At 33.0% G+C, this 14,085-nt stretch overlaps 2 protein-coding genes across 5 annotated transcripts; both read left to right on the top strand.

Moving 5' to 3' along the window:
• The first annotated feature begins 8 nt into the window (after window positions 1–8).
• LOC125216523 (protein FAR1-RELATED SEQUENCE 4-like) lies at window positions 9–1,505 on the top strand. The gene is made up of 2 exons (XM_048118264.1): window positions 9–996; window positions 1,092–1,505. Exons 1-2 carry the CDS (start codon window positions 111–113, stop codon window positions 1,478–1,480), a joined length of 1,275 nt encoding a protein of 424 aa, XP_047974221.1. The 5' UTR covers window positions 9–110; the 3' UTR covers window positions 1,481–1,505.
• Window positions 1,506–8,091: 6,586 nt separating this feature from the next.
• Window positions 8,092–11,089, top strand: LOC125209044 (protein YABBY 2-like). 4 transcript variants are annotated; one of them, XM_048108628.1, is made up of 7 exons: window positions 8,092–8,300; window positions 8,375–8,494; window positions 8,649–8,778; window positions 9,511–9,559; window positions 9,672–9,747; window positions 9,845–9,914; window positions 11,044–11,089. In XM_048108628.1, exons 2-6 carry the CDS (start codon window positions 8,396–8,398, stop codon window positions 9,887–9,889), a joined length of 399 nt encoding a protein of 132 aa, XP_047964585.1. In that variant the 5' UTR covers window positions 8,092–8,300; window positions 8,375–8,395; the 3' UTR covers window positions 9,890–9,914; window positions 11,044–11,089. The 4 variants fall into 4 exon arrangements, with proteins under 4 accessions (XP_047964585.1, XP_047964586.1, XP_047964587.1 ...); XM_048108629.1 differs by lacking the exon at window positions 11,044–11,089 and having other exon boundaries at window positions 8,388–8,494; window positions 9,845–10,145; XM_048108630.1 differs by lacking the exon at window positions 11,044–11,089 and having other exon boundaries at window positions 8,655–8,778; window positions 9,845–10,145.
• The last annotated feature ends 2,996 nt before the right edge of the window (window positions 11,090–14,085 follow it).

The raw sequence follows: 14,085 nt of genomic DNA, 5'->3' as shown, positions 1-14,085 counted from the left end.
CATTCACTGGAAAAGATAACCATTCTAGACCAGTTACATTTGGAGCTGGCTTGTTATCAAGTGAAGGTAGAGAATCCTATTCTTGGTTGTTTGGCTGTTTTGTTCGATGCATGGGGGTAGCACCCAAATTGATTATCACTGATCAAGATTGGGGGATCAAACTTGCTGTTCAACAAGTACTTTTACAAACAAGGCACCGATGGTGTATGTGGCATATCATGGTTAAGGTGTCAGATAAGTTGCCCAAATCTTTACTTGGTAATGAAGATTTCAAAAAAGAGTTGAATGCATGTGTTTGGTCTGATTTGTTAGAGCCTGATGAGTTTGATATAATATGGAATGATATAATGGAACGGTATGGATTAGAAGACGTGCACTGGTTTGGATCAATGTTTGAAGATAGAGAATTCTGGGTTCCTGCTTATTTTCGAGATTTTCCCATGGGGTCGCTTCTTAGGACTACATCGATGTCTGAATCGGAGAATAGCTTTTTTAAAAACTACACAAAGCCACGTGCAAATCTTGTACAGTTCATCAATTTCTTTAATTATGCTGTGGGAGATCAAAGGAATGCCAATTCACGATTGAACTACTTGGATTACTCAACTATTCCTGATTTGTCAACCCAATTGCCTATTGAGAAGCATGCATCTACAATCTACACTGATTCTATTTTCAAACATGTACAACAGGAAATAAGTATGGTATGTGAGATTGTTTCTATAACTACTGTTGAGGATAACATCAAGATGCATCAGGTCAAGGACCAATATGGTAGAACATGGGATGTTAAGTATGATTGTAAGCAAGACACATTCGACTGTAGTTGCAAGAAGTTTTCCAGAATTGGTTTGTTATGTTGTCATATATTTTGTTTGTTGAAGAATAAGTCTGCTAATCTCATTCCTGAGAAATATTTTGGTCGAAGGTGGTTGAAGAGCTCTTTACTAAAGGCAGCCCATGGTCTACCATCTGAGGAACAACAACCATTTGAACGTGTGTTCCATTTTTAACCTTATTTGTAAAAATTCTATTTTTCAGTCAGAGAAATGATAGTATTTATTGTAATAATGTTATCTTTTATCTTGCAGATTTGGATGAAAAGCAGGAAGTTAAGAAAAAGTTGTTCTCCAACTTTTATCGATTAGTCCAAAAGTCTGAGGGAAGTATGGATCATTTGTCTTTGTTAAGTGCTGGTCTTGATGATTTGGAAGAGCATATATTTGGAAATTGTGCAGCACCTTCAGTCATTGAAAAGAAGAAGATGGTTGAGGATTTTTATGGAATGGCAGTACCTGATGTAATTGATGTACATCCTCCAGACGTTGTTAGTACCAAAGGATCAGCTAGTGGCAGAGTAGCAAGGAGGGAGAGTGCAATAAGGAAAGCAAATAAGCCTCTACGACGGTGTGGTAAATGTCATGAGCTGGGTCGTCATGATTCAAGAAATTGTGGTAGAGTCAATGAGAAGACAGATTGAAGCCATTTGATATACTTTAGGTATTTTTGGTGTATAAAATGACATTTTTGTTTAATAAAATGATACTTTGGGCTTATAAAATGACATTTTGGCTGATAACATGATTCTTTTGTTTATAAACTGATAAAATGATACTTTAACCTGAAAAAATGATACTTGGAGCAGATAAAATGATAAAATGATACTTCTGACTGATAAAATGATACTTCTGAATTATATAATGACAAAATGATACTTGCAGTAGATAAAATGATACTTTGGGCTTATAAAATGACATTTTGGCTGATAACATGATTCTTTTGTTTATAAACTGATAAAATGATACTTTAACCTGAAAAAATGATACTCGCAGCTGATAAAATGATACTTGGAGCAGATAAAATGATAAAATGATACTTCTGACTGATAAAATGATACTTCTGAATTATATAATGACAAAATGATACTTGCAGCAGATAAAATGATAATTTTGGGTGATTATATTCGAAACCACTATTACAAAACGCTATTATCAAGTCATACAAGTTAGTATACAGGGGGTTTAAATTCTCTAATCATCTTTTCAACATCAATTTCTCCTTTTTTGCTGTCATTCTCAAACTTCTTCTTTATCATTGTAAGTGTCTCAAAAGCCTTCTTGTTAGTATCTCCAATAAGCAATGCTTCAGTATATCTGGCACGGAGTTTTATGAAAGACTCTGTTCCCTTCTTCGTTAAACCCGAATTCCAGTTACGAACAGGACCACCCATGTAAGTCTCCAAATGGCGCATCACATAAATTCCACAGTCAACTTTATTTGTATCGTTCTGCCATGGCATATTCATGTATCTGGTTTTTGACAGTTTGACAGTTCTTCCCATTGATGGATTGACTCCATTTCCAAGATAAGTTCGGAAGAAATTTCTCTATTCAAATAACACAAAACATACATGAGGTTGATTAAAAATGATATTATGTTCCTGAATTATACAATGCATTTTAACTAATAAATATTGAATGCATTTAACTAAACATACCAGAGTACTTGGTGCATCTTCATATTTCTTCTCAAGTAAATCTTGACTAACCAGAGAATTGTCAATCACATCCATCATTTGCATTTTGAGATTGAAGCAGATGATATAATAATGTTCGTACGCCCAGATCGGAAAGAATATCTAATTTTCAAAACATTATATACAAATGTCATTTTCAAAAATATAGGTATGTTGTTCTGTAAGGGATGTGATCATATCATAACCCATATTTATGGTGATACCCATAAAATGATAGGGTTATTAGCTTATCACATAAATATGGGTTATCATTATAACGCACCCCTGTTCTGTAATGTATATCTAATTATGACTTACCAGGTCATAATTTTCCCATTTGAAATTTTCAATCTTTGACACAAATTCATTCAAGTTTGAGCAAAATCTTTCTCGACTCTCTGCTTCAGTCCAACCAGATCTCCTTGCAGTAATGTTGTAAATCTGTCATGTTTACATTTTTGTAAATATATTTTAACTTTTAATGTAATACTATTATTTATTTACTCGTTTACTGTACCGTAGGTGCGGTGTTGATGAAAAGACGACTCGGTGATGCCTTTGATTTGAATTTTTCATTGTAGTTGAGGAACACAACCCATGCATCTATGATGTTGATCCTGACGTATGTACGTGGAGCAAGGCTGTGGAAGTCAATCTTGAACATTGTGATCTTGTCGTTCTCATAAACTACCTCATAACTGATTTCAAATTCATATTTAATGTTAGTTAAAAGAACTGAATAAGAATATAATTATGTAATTCAAAACTTACTATTCACTTTCTTCATCTGTCATCAACCAGTACATTATTTCTCTCTCTTCTTTATTCAGCTTTCCTTTCAGATTTACTGCTCTGACATTGTAGGGAGAGCACATTGCTTCAACAATTTTCTTTGTTGTTCTGACCACTTTCTCCTTTTCGACTGGAGGATCTTCCTCTTGAGAAACCATCTTCTTCCCTTTGTCCTTATTCAAATTTTCTTCTCTCTGTTTTAAAACTTCATCATCTCTTGTTTCACCATTTATATCCTCCATGACAGTGGATATTATGGTATCAACTCTGTCATGCTTTCATTTAAAAAAAATATAAATTGTTATTGACAGAAGGGATACTATTTTACCCACAGGAACTATCACATTATCAGCCAAAAATCTAAAACTATCATTATGAAACAAAACTATCATTTTATTCCCCGAAACTATCATTTTATCATTTTATCATGCAAAAGTATCATTTTATCCGCTTAAACTATCATTTTATGATGCAAAAGTATCAGTTTTCAAATAAAACAGAACCACCAAAAAACATCATCAAACCTATATCATTTTAACCATATAAACAATCATTTTATGTACTTAAACTATCATTTTTAAAAGTTACCTCATATTCTTCATTCTGAACTTCTTTCTCTGAAACTTTTTCCTTTTCTTTTCCAGCTGCTTTATTAGCCATTTCCTTTTCGCTTTCATTCTGTTTCTCTTGCTCGTTTTCCACCTCATCATCTTTTTCCTTCTCCACATCCTTTTCCCGATTAAATTCTTGATTCTCATTAGGACTGTCGTCACATTCAGGTATCAGAGTGAAGGTAGGGAACTCATTCCTATTTTTCAGTATATATGTCCTCTCAGCAGCTTTAGTTAACTCAATCATGATATCAATCCATTCAGGATCATCAGTTTCATCATTGTTTATAGCCTGTGTCATTGTATTCTGACTTTCTATAACATGCTGCACACCTTCCTCTCTCAATCCCATTGCATTTCTCGTTGTATCACAGATTATCTTAAAGCTATTGAGATTCCTGAGTTTATCCGGCGCTGCTTCAAGGACATCAACAATCTTCACCATTGAGGCTTGAACATCTTTGGCAGCTTCCTTCCATTCATTTATGAAATTCTCTCATTCATTGGTTGTTCCCACTTCATCATGATCATTTGTCTTCAAAACTTCTTCATCTTGAGATTCATCTTCTTCGTCATTTTCATCACTTTCTTCATGTGGCTGCTTTTTATATCGGTCATACTTATGACCCAGACCAAATTCTGAATTCTCCATTTCTGCTCTTTGTCTTTCTTTCAACAGTTCGGCAGTCCATCCTTTCACTGTTGGATAACATTTTGGCACCATTTTTTTTTCAAAGACAATCCTGTCCACGTAACAAGCCTACATTAAACAAAAACTAAATATTAGTTTTTCTGTAAATAGATTCATAGACAATGGAAAACAAATATATTCTTACCACTACAAAGATAACTGGCCCGGTAAATATCTTTGCTGTGTTTTTTTTCCACGTCTTTTGTGTTTCATGCAATCTAGATATGACATAGCTACACCAATTGTATTGTTTGATCTTCTCAACATCAGCTATGTAATCTAAAATTTTTGGCCTCAAATTTCCATCAGCAGGAGTGTTAATCAAGGCATACTCCATGAGAACCATAAAAGTCCATTTAAAAAACTCACCACCTTCTTTGTCTCTCTCCATCTGCTCTACAACATACTTTGGCACCATTTTTTTCTCTCCACCTTTACAGAATCTAGAAATTTCAGTTTTGATGTGGGTATTGTTCTGAAATTTGCTTTTGTTGATAGGTAAAGATCCAATCGGGAACCCAAGAGTTATGTGAACATCTTCATCATCTAAAAACAGTGATTCCCCACTGTTCAACTCAATTGATGAACTTTTACGGTTAAAGTTGTAGATCAGATAATACGCCAATGCTCTTGGGAAACTTCTTATATTGAAGTTTAGGAGTGCGCCAAACCCAATCTCTCGAACAGCTCTTCTTTGATTCTCGTTTAGAGATTCAAGCATGTCAACGAAGAAGTCAGTATTCCTTCTTCCTGCCAAAGTTGCTGTCTTAATGACTGTACTATCTTCAACAACTTTTTTCTTGCCCTTCTTTGAAGCTGTCTTACCATCAGTTGCATCATCATTCTTTCTTTTCTTCTTATTTCTTATATGTTCCATTTGTTCTGCTAATGTTCTATGTTCATCATCATCATCAGCACGAATGTTCTTTCCTAATAAACAAAAGATTTCAGTATGTTAAAGTATGTTTTATGTCATTATATAAAGTCAAAGTATCATTTTATCCCATGAAACTATCATTTTATCAAGGGCAATTATCATTTTATCTTCTGAACTATCATTTTCTAAATTTCAATGAGTTCAAAAAAGCAGAGAGGGCATAACTTGTCACTTAAATAGAACAAAACACTATTCACAAAGTATCATTTTATCATTTTCAGAAACTATCATTTTATCATTTTATGCACCCAAAGTATCATTTTATCAAGCAAAAGCACAATTTCTACATTTAAACAGATCAACCAAACACATAGCAACACACACACTCACACAAAAACACAGAGACACACACAACAACACACACAAACATAAAGTATCATTTTATCCCATGAAACTATCATTTTATAATCTGAAACTATCATTTTCTAAATTTCAATGAGTTCAAAAAAGCAGAGAGGGCATAACTTGTCACTTAAGTAGAACAAAACACTATTCACAAAGTATCATTTTATCATTTTCAGAAACTATCATTTTATCATTTTATCATTTTATGCACCCAAAGTATCATTTTATCAAGCAAAAGCACAATTTCTACATTTAAACAGATCAACCAAACACATAGCAACACACACACTCACACAAAAACACAGAGACACCCACAACAACACACACAAACACAGCAGCAGTAGCATCATGACACACACACACACAAATATAAAGTATCATTTTATCCCATGAAACTATCATTTTATAATCTGAAACTATCATTTTCTAAATTTCAATGAGTTCAAAAAAGCAGAGAGGACATAACTTGTCACTTAAGTAGAACAAAACACTATTCACAAAGTATCATTTTATCATTTTCAGAAACTATCATTTTATTATTTTATCATTTTATGCACCCAAAGTATCATTTTATCAAGCAAAAGCACAATTTCTACATTTAAACAGATCAACCAAACACATAGCAACACACACACAACAAAATACACATAAACAAAGCAAAACACACACACAAACACAGAAAAACACATACCGGCAGCATACACAGCAAAATGTAAATCTAAACATATAGATTGTTCTCAATATTGTTATGCATGAACGATATTGTACAAATATAAGAAATATCTACACTAAAAAACTACAGCAAAATGATAAATCAAGCAAAATCTCCAGCAAAATGATAAATCGAGCAAAATCAAAAGTGAAATAAGTAATAAACTTATTCCAGAATCGGATGATGCTTGAGCGTTTTCCATTCAACCTTTCTTTGATGATGCTTGAGCGTTTTCCTTCGACATATTCCAGAATCGGATGTTTTTCCTTCGATTCGTAGGCTTTGAAACGCGATCAGAGGGTTTGAGTGTGAGAGAAATTGAATGCAGGGTTTGAGTGTGAGAAGAATTGAATGTAGCGTCTGATTCAAGTTTCCTTCTTTCCCACCAAATTTTAAAATGAAATGACAATTTTGCCCTTAATATATCCGAAAATGATAGTTTTATTTGATAAAATGATAGTTTTGTTAGATTAAATCTAGACCACATATCTTAAAAATGTGTGGTGGAGATTTAGTTATAGGGTTATCACACAAATTGGGGTTATCAATATAATGCACCCCTATATATATGTCTTGATTTTCAATTGATTTGTGATTTGAAGAGCTTAGATCGAAGATGTAAATTGATGACCTAATTTTGCGGGGAGTTTCCCCCGAAACTTTAGCAGTATAAATTGGGGGAATTGAAAGAGATCTTTGCTTCAGAATTTAATTTGATGTTTTTTTTGTCTTGAATGCTGGAGAAACACTGTGGATCTCTCATTCTCCTTTTCAACGTAATAATATTTGATATTTTATGCTACTTTCATTTTTAGAAAATTCTCCTTTGAAAGAAATATTACTACTATTTCACTTGAGATTCAAGGGTTTGTAAAATATAGGGATCTACTAAAAATAGCATGAATCTTAGTTTGTTTTAAGCTGATTTTGTCGGATATCTTGGATTTAGGCTTTTTAGGGTTCTTGAAAGCTTTTTCGAACTACTTATCTTTTTCAAGTTTTTGTCTACTTCTACGGTTGATTTATAATATGTACTGTATTTGTTTAGATTTAAATGTATATAACACAAATAATATGTATTTGTTTAGATTTAAATGTATATAACACAAATAATATGTATGTGTTTAGATTTAAATGTATATACCACAAATAATATGTATTTGTTTAGATTTAAATGTATATAACACAAAGTGAATTGATTATTCCAAAAACTCTGATAGTAAATGATTTATTTCTGAAGAAATCAGCAAAGACAGTAAGCTAATTGAGATGATGATGATGGTGTCTACGGTTATAAGGTGATCTATGATTTCCGGTCCAGACCAGTCGTTTTCTTCTCTCTCTTTCTCATACAAATAAAGAGGTAAAGAGAGAGGAAGGCGACAGACCAGCAGAAAAAGTGAAAGGAGAGACGATAATGGGACTTTATTTTTAGCACAACCCATTAATGGCCATTGCTTATGTGCCTGCTACCACTGCCATCATTTTTACAGTCAATACACTCCCATAAATGCTTTGCAGCCTTCTAATTATTAGTGGAATCTAATTTGGTTTTCTTCAAATTAATTAAGATTTTCTTCTTCATCTTCTTCCAAATTAGATAGAGTGTGAAGTGAAGAAGGCTAACATTTTCCTAAATTAGGGTTTAGCTCAAACTGAAACTGAAATTGAAACCTCAACTTTGCCAGTTTTTTGTGGTATTGATGGCTAGTATTTGATCTATGTGATACATGTTTATGTTGTTGAATTCTAAGAAGTGAATGAATTGTAGGTGAATGTTCCAGGAAGCAACATGTTGAATGTGGTGACTGTTAGATGTGGGCACTGTGCTAATTTGCTGTCTGTTAATATGGGAGGATTGCTCCAGTCTGTTTATATCCAAGATTTTCAGGTATTAACCCCAAACTCACATCACATTATTATGATATTGTTCGTTTCCATGCAAATTATTAAGAGGATCATTCCAGTTTTGAAATTGGAGTTTAGGTTTTGTTAATGAGGATTATACCAAGTGTGAGATATTGTACATTGATGTTTTAATGAAGATGCAGAAACAACAATCAATGGGAGAGGCTGCTGTAAAAGAAAGTGTGAATGGCTCATCTTCAACATATAATAGATATGGTCCATTGCAGACTCAACATGAAGTACAACCTAAGATGCCTCCGATACGCCGTAATGTTCTCTAATCTTTTCTCTAATCTACGTTGGCATTATTTGTTTTGTTATTTATATTTATTGTGATTCTAATACATCAAAATTTTTTATTGGTGTCATTCATTTAAATCTATCATCTGTCAACATGTGCTGTGAAATCTCCCATTTACTAATACAGTAAATCCCATTTTTATTGAAGTTCATGATTTCCCTTGATAAAAACAGTGATGACAAATGTGCACTGACTTTTATCGTTCTCTTCATTCTTGGCCTATTGTGACTGCGACAGTACTATCTTTTCTATAGTATATCACTAATTTAGAAGTTTGTTTGATATATACATATGCATACATAATGATGAAAAGTACTACTAATATGTAGCTATTTTTTTTTCTAAGAAATTGATTGTATTTAGATAATATGTTATAGGCATAATACACACTAAAATTACACAAAAATAAAGCTTGATTTGTTTTCCCACTTCAACTTAAAACATAAATTGAAAGAATAAATAGAACCTTGATTTTCATGCAATATGAAAACTTATTTGTGCTGATATCACAAGTACAAAAAACTATGCTCATACCATGTTTGATGTAGTAATAAAAACTATGCTCATTTAAATGTATTTCCTCGAAGATGAAATTGTATGTATCTAGTTTTGCTCCTTTTCATAATCTATTACCTCTTTTATTTCATTAACATCGTATCTTAAACTAAATTTGTTAAATAACTCTGATATTTTTACAGCACCGGAGAAAAGACAACGTGTTCCATCAGCATACAACCGTTTTATAAAGTAAGTTCATTTCATAATGGCCAAAACCAAAAATAATGGAGAAGTTTATTTATTTTTCTATTTGCTTCAAAAATTATATATATACACAAGCCCAAATTTGCTTCATGTATAGAGAGGAGATTCAGAGGATAAAGGCTAGCAATCCTGAAATTACTCATCGTGAAGCTTTTAGCGCAGCTGCAAAAAATGTAAGTCGTTAATTAACAATTATAAACCACATGAATTAGTTTATTCATTAATTTGTAACTAATTAAAATTGTTGTTATTTGTCTTGAATTGATGCAGTGGCATCTTCCTCAGATTCATTTTGGACTCAACAAAACAAGCTAAGATGTTTCCATGAAGATTACTAAGGGTATTTTTCACATGTTATAATATATATTTATATGTCAGTTAATTAATAAGTGTTTGTGAAAATTTGCTAAATTACAAAAATTACAAAAATAAGCGTGTGGTAATGCTAGATTATTAAATTCGATGATGGATTTCATGCCTATTGCCCACTCGCTTTGTATTTTGTGGGATTGATAATACTCCATATATATGTTCACTAAAAACAAAATTTGCGTTTGTTGTATTCCTATTGGTAAATTAATGTAATATGTTCTCCCTTTCTAATTTGATTTTAATCAGTTGAGAGTTCTGAAGTCTTATGTTATTGTGGTAATGATGGTATATTTATAAATCACTACAACCAAATGTCTAGTAATAACACAATAATGACATTAAGAGATGCGTGTACTACAGTTTTAGGTGGAACAAATTAAGTTTAGTAGCACTCAGTGTCTATATATTTTGTATTTATAATCTTTATTAATACAGTTTTAAAATGAAAGGAATTCTGTGGAATTTATCAAATAACTAAATTTGTGACATCTAAAATTATCAAAAATGTTTTTGTTATGCACATGCACAAATTTTACTATTAATAAAAAATTTCAATAACTAATTACAAATATATTGTCATAAAAAATTATATTTTCACATATTATAAAAATAACTATATCTTTACAAATCACAAAATCAGCTATGTCCTCACATAATTAAATGACACTATATATATATACTGTCACATGCTTTATTTTTGTGACACAATAACTATCCACCTGCAATACATTACAACTTTAATTAGTGTCATTTGTAAATCTCACTATACATAAAAAAAAAATTAGTACTCCTCTGTTGTAGTGAACATTAAGTATATGATGTGAAAAAATAACTATTAATATGGTTATAAAATAATAATGTGAAAATATATTCATGGTGTTCTCTATTCCTTAGATAATTTTCCTATACCCATTTACTTGCATTGTAGTGATCAAAATAATTCCATACTACAAATTTATATCCTACAAACACAGTCCGTTTAATAACCCTTTTAAGGATACTAATTAAATTGTGCAATTTTAAATCTCTAACATATACATCATCTATGGTTCTTCCGCCTCAGAGTGAGAAAATTGAATTAATTTCGCTTTGAACAGTTTCTCGCCAATGCAATCTGTCTGGACCAGCAAACGCTACTTTTATCGGTGTTGGTTCTTCATTCAACATGAAAGTAATATAGTCAGGACCAAAGGTCTTTGGTGTTCTGACCCTACTATGACCCTACTACCAGTCTACCACGTCTCAGTACTGCATCCTTTGGATTATGCCTCATTCTCTTGCGCGATTCTGGCTCTTCAACCATTGATTTAGAGCTAGTGGTTTCATCCTCAATTTTCGTCTCTGAATTGGATGCGACATTTTCTTTGTCTTTGCAAGAAAATGTATTTTCAAGAAATACAACATTCCTTGACTCGATTGCTGTTCCTACGGTCACAGTCGGTATTTCAGACTTGTGGACAACAAATCGATATGCACTACTGTTAAGTGCATACCCAATAAAGATGCAACCAACCGTTTTATGACCAATTGTAACTTTTTTGGGCGGATGAACCATCACCTTGGCCAAACGCCTCCATATTTTGAGGTATTTGTAGGATGGCTTCCCACCCTTCCACAACTCGTAAGGATAACATCCTTACCTTTGAGTGAGATTTTGTTTAGGATGTAGTTGGCTGTCAAAACAACTTCCCGGGCATCCCTGAACTGATCAACAATGCATTCATCATCTCTTTAAGAGTTCAATTTTTGCGTTCTGCAACACCATTACATTGTGGTGAATATGAAGCAGTCGTTTGATGAATTATACCACTTGCGTTGCATAATTCCTCAAACGGGGCTACGTATTCGCCTCCTCTATCACTTCGAATCATTATGATTTTACATCCAAGTTGATTCTCAACTTCATTCTTATAATTTTTGAACGTTTCAATTGCTTCGTCTTTACTTCTTAGAAGATAGACATAGCAATATCTTGTGCAATCATCTATGAAAGTTTTTACCACCTTTTGTTTGCACAAATTTTAAATCACGTACAACAGTGTGTATTAACTCAAGGGGTATCGTGTTCCGCACAACAGAATAAAACGGTAACTTAGTTATTTTTCCCTCAAGACAATCTCACATTTGTTTTGGGTATTGACTTCATTTGTCTTTAGTAAATCCAAGTTTACTAACCATTTTATAGCATTACGATTCACATGTCCTAATCTAAAATGCCATAGATTTAAAAACTCAGTCAAATAAGATGAAGTAGTGACATTCTCATTATTAGCCAATGACTTTTCAACACGGTGAATAGCCGGTACACTTTGTTTAAAAAGCCCCCGGTTACATAGCATTTTCCGATGGACTTTCCAAACTTATACACAGAGAACCTATAAGACTCATATACAAGTTTAAAACCCTTATTTACAAGCATTGATCAAGAAACTAGGTTCTTGCGGATGTCCGGGACATGCAACACTTCCTTCAGAGTGATTTCCACGTTCGACGTCATCTTGAGGACCACATCTCCAATGCCGACAACTTTGGATGAGACTTGGTTCCCCATGTTGAGCTTCCTCCCCTCAACAGTCTTGTAAGTATAGAACTTACTTCTGCACACGCGTGGGCAGTAGCGCCTGTATCAATATACCAACCGCATTTGTTCTCGACGTGGTTGACTTCTTTAGTGACCATGGCAGCTATGTTGCCTTCGTCATGTTTGATAAAGTTTTTCACGAAGTTTTTCCACATCACTATAATCTAAAACATTTAGAATAACGTTTTACGTAGGTAGTTCTCATAGAGCCAACTATTGTATGCATCTCGGACGACGACGTTCGTCTCTTGTGCACTTGGTACAGGCGGCTCGAGGCACATTGTTGTAAGCATAACAATTGTTAAGTTTAACAACATCTTTTCGTGTCACTTCTTGAAGTTGGCTCCACCAAGCTTCTTGGTTGGTGGCTTCATTCTTGGAGTATCTGTCTCCTGACATCTGGATGGGTGCCAAATGTCTCCCGTATCTCCTAGGACGGACGGGTGCAAAATATCTCCCGATATTTCCCAAAGCACGATGGGTGCTAAATGTCTCCCGACATTTTCCACAGGCATCAACTCTCATGTTGGACCCGACGATCCCAACACTCAATCCATTAGAGGATTTTATGGAGCCACTAAAGTTGAACTATCGATTCTCGTTTTTATAACATTCATAATCCAAAAAATAATTTTTTTTTATAACGCATAATTTTATTGTTACATATTATATTGTCATTAGCATTACAAACATATTTTTCGGATATAATAGAAGATGTTATTTTATTTAATCATGGAGAATTGATATTATATATATTTATATGTGAACAAAACACAAATATATTATAGTCATTTTCATTTTTTAAAAAGTCTATTACATTAATTTATGTACTGTGCTTCTTATCTATTTCTATCGCCGCTCTCGTCAATTACCTTAGAGAAAGGCTTGATTTCTCATTTTGAATTAGAGAAAGGCTTGATTTGTTATTTGAATTAGGTTTTTATTTTTTTGATATAAGTATTTGGAATTTGTGTTTTTTTTTTTAAGATTTATATGTCATAACTATTGTCTATTGGTGCCGTACTCCCAATATTTCTTTTACTACTTAATCCGTTTTGTAGACTCTGTCTAATCATGATAGTGCTATTCATAATCTATGCTTATATATATTATTCAAAGGTATATTGTTTTTTTTTATTAATTATAGGTTGGTAGATAGAAATTGATCTCTAAGGACTAAAATTCAACGAAAATGAAGCAAGATTTATTCAGATACTCACAATAAAAAATTTCATTGATATTCTATTAAGACTTTTTCTTCAAACCATTGCAACTTACAAATCCGTCTGCAAACCATGGCTCAGTGAGATTGACGTAACGCATTTCTGGAGCCCCTGCCCTAATTGTCTTGATGCCGACAACAATTCAAATTGGTTCAACTCCATTCTTCTTAATTATCTTTCACTCGTGAATTCTCATTCTCATTTTAGTTTATTAGTACATTTTTTCAGTAATTTTGTAAAAAAAGTAATAATATCACCACCAACGCGTTTCAGTGATCTAATTAAGTCGGTTGGGTCAGCCTCTCATTCTAGTGCTGTGCATTTGATTTCACTAT

The sequence above is a fragment of the Salvia hispanica genome, chromosome 3 (genome assembly GCF_023119035.1).
Source record: "Salvia hispanica cultivar TCC Black 2014 chromosome 3, UniMelb_Shisp_WGS_1.0, whole genome shotgun sequence".
Lineage (NCBI taxonomy): Eukaryota > Viridiplantae > Streptophyta > Magnoliopsida > Lamiales > Lamiaceae > Salvia > Salvia hispanica.
The sequence above is the reverse complement of the archived record's forward strand: the minus strand, read 5'-3'. Positions and strand labels throughout refer to the sequence as shown.

Excerpts from the sequence above, each read along its gene's own strand:
- LOC125209044 (XM_048108628.1), top strand. The coding sequence starts at position 8,396 with ATGTTGAATGTGGTGACTGTTAGATGTGGGCACTGTGCTAATTTGCTG. Across the intron at positions 9,560-9,671 it reads GCATACAACCGTTTTATAAA|AGAGGAGATTCAGAGGATAA; the intron begins GTAAGTTCATTT and ends CTTCATGTATAG. Across the intron at positions 9,748-9,844 it reads TTAGCGCAGCTGCAAAAAAT|TGGCATCTTCCTCAGATTCA; the intron begins GTAAGTCGTTAA and ends GAATTGATGCAG.
- LOC125216523 (XM_048118264.1), top strand. The coding sequence starts at position 111 with ATGGGGGTAGCACCCAAATTGATTATCACTGATCAAGATTGGGGGATC. Across the intron at positions 997-1,091 it reads GGAACAACAACCATTTGAAC|ATTTGGATGAAAAGCAGGAA; the intron begins GTGTGTTCCATT and ends TTTATCTTGCAG.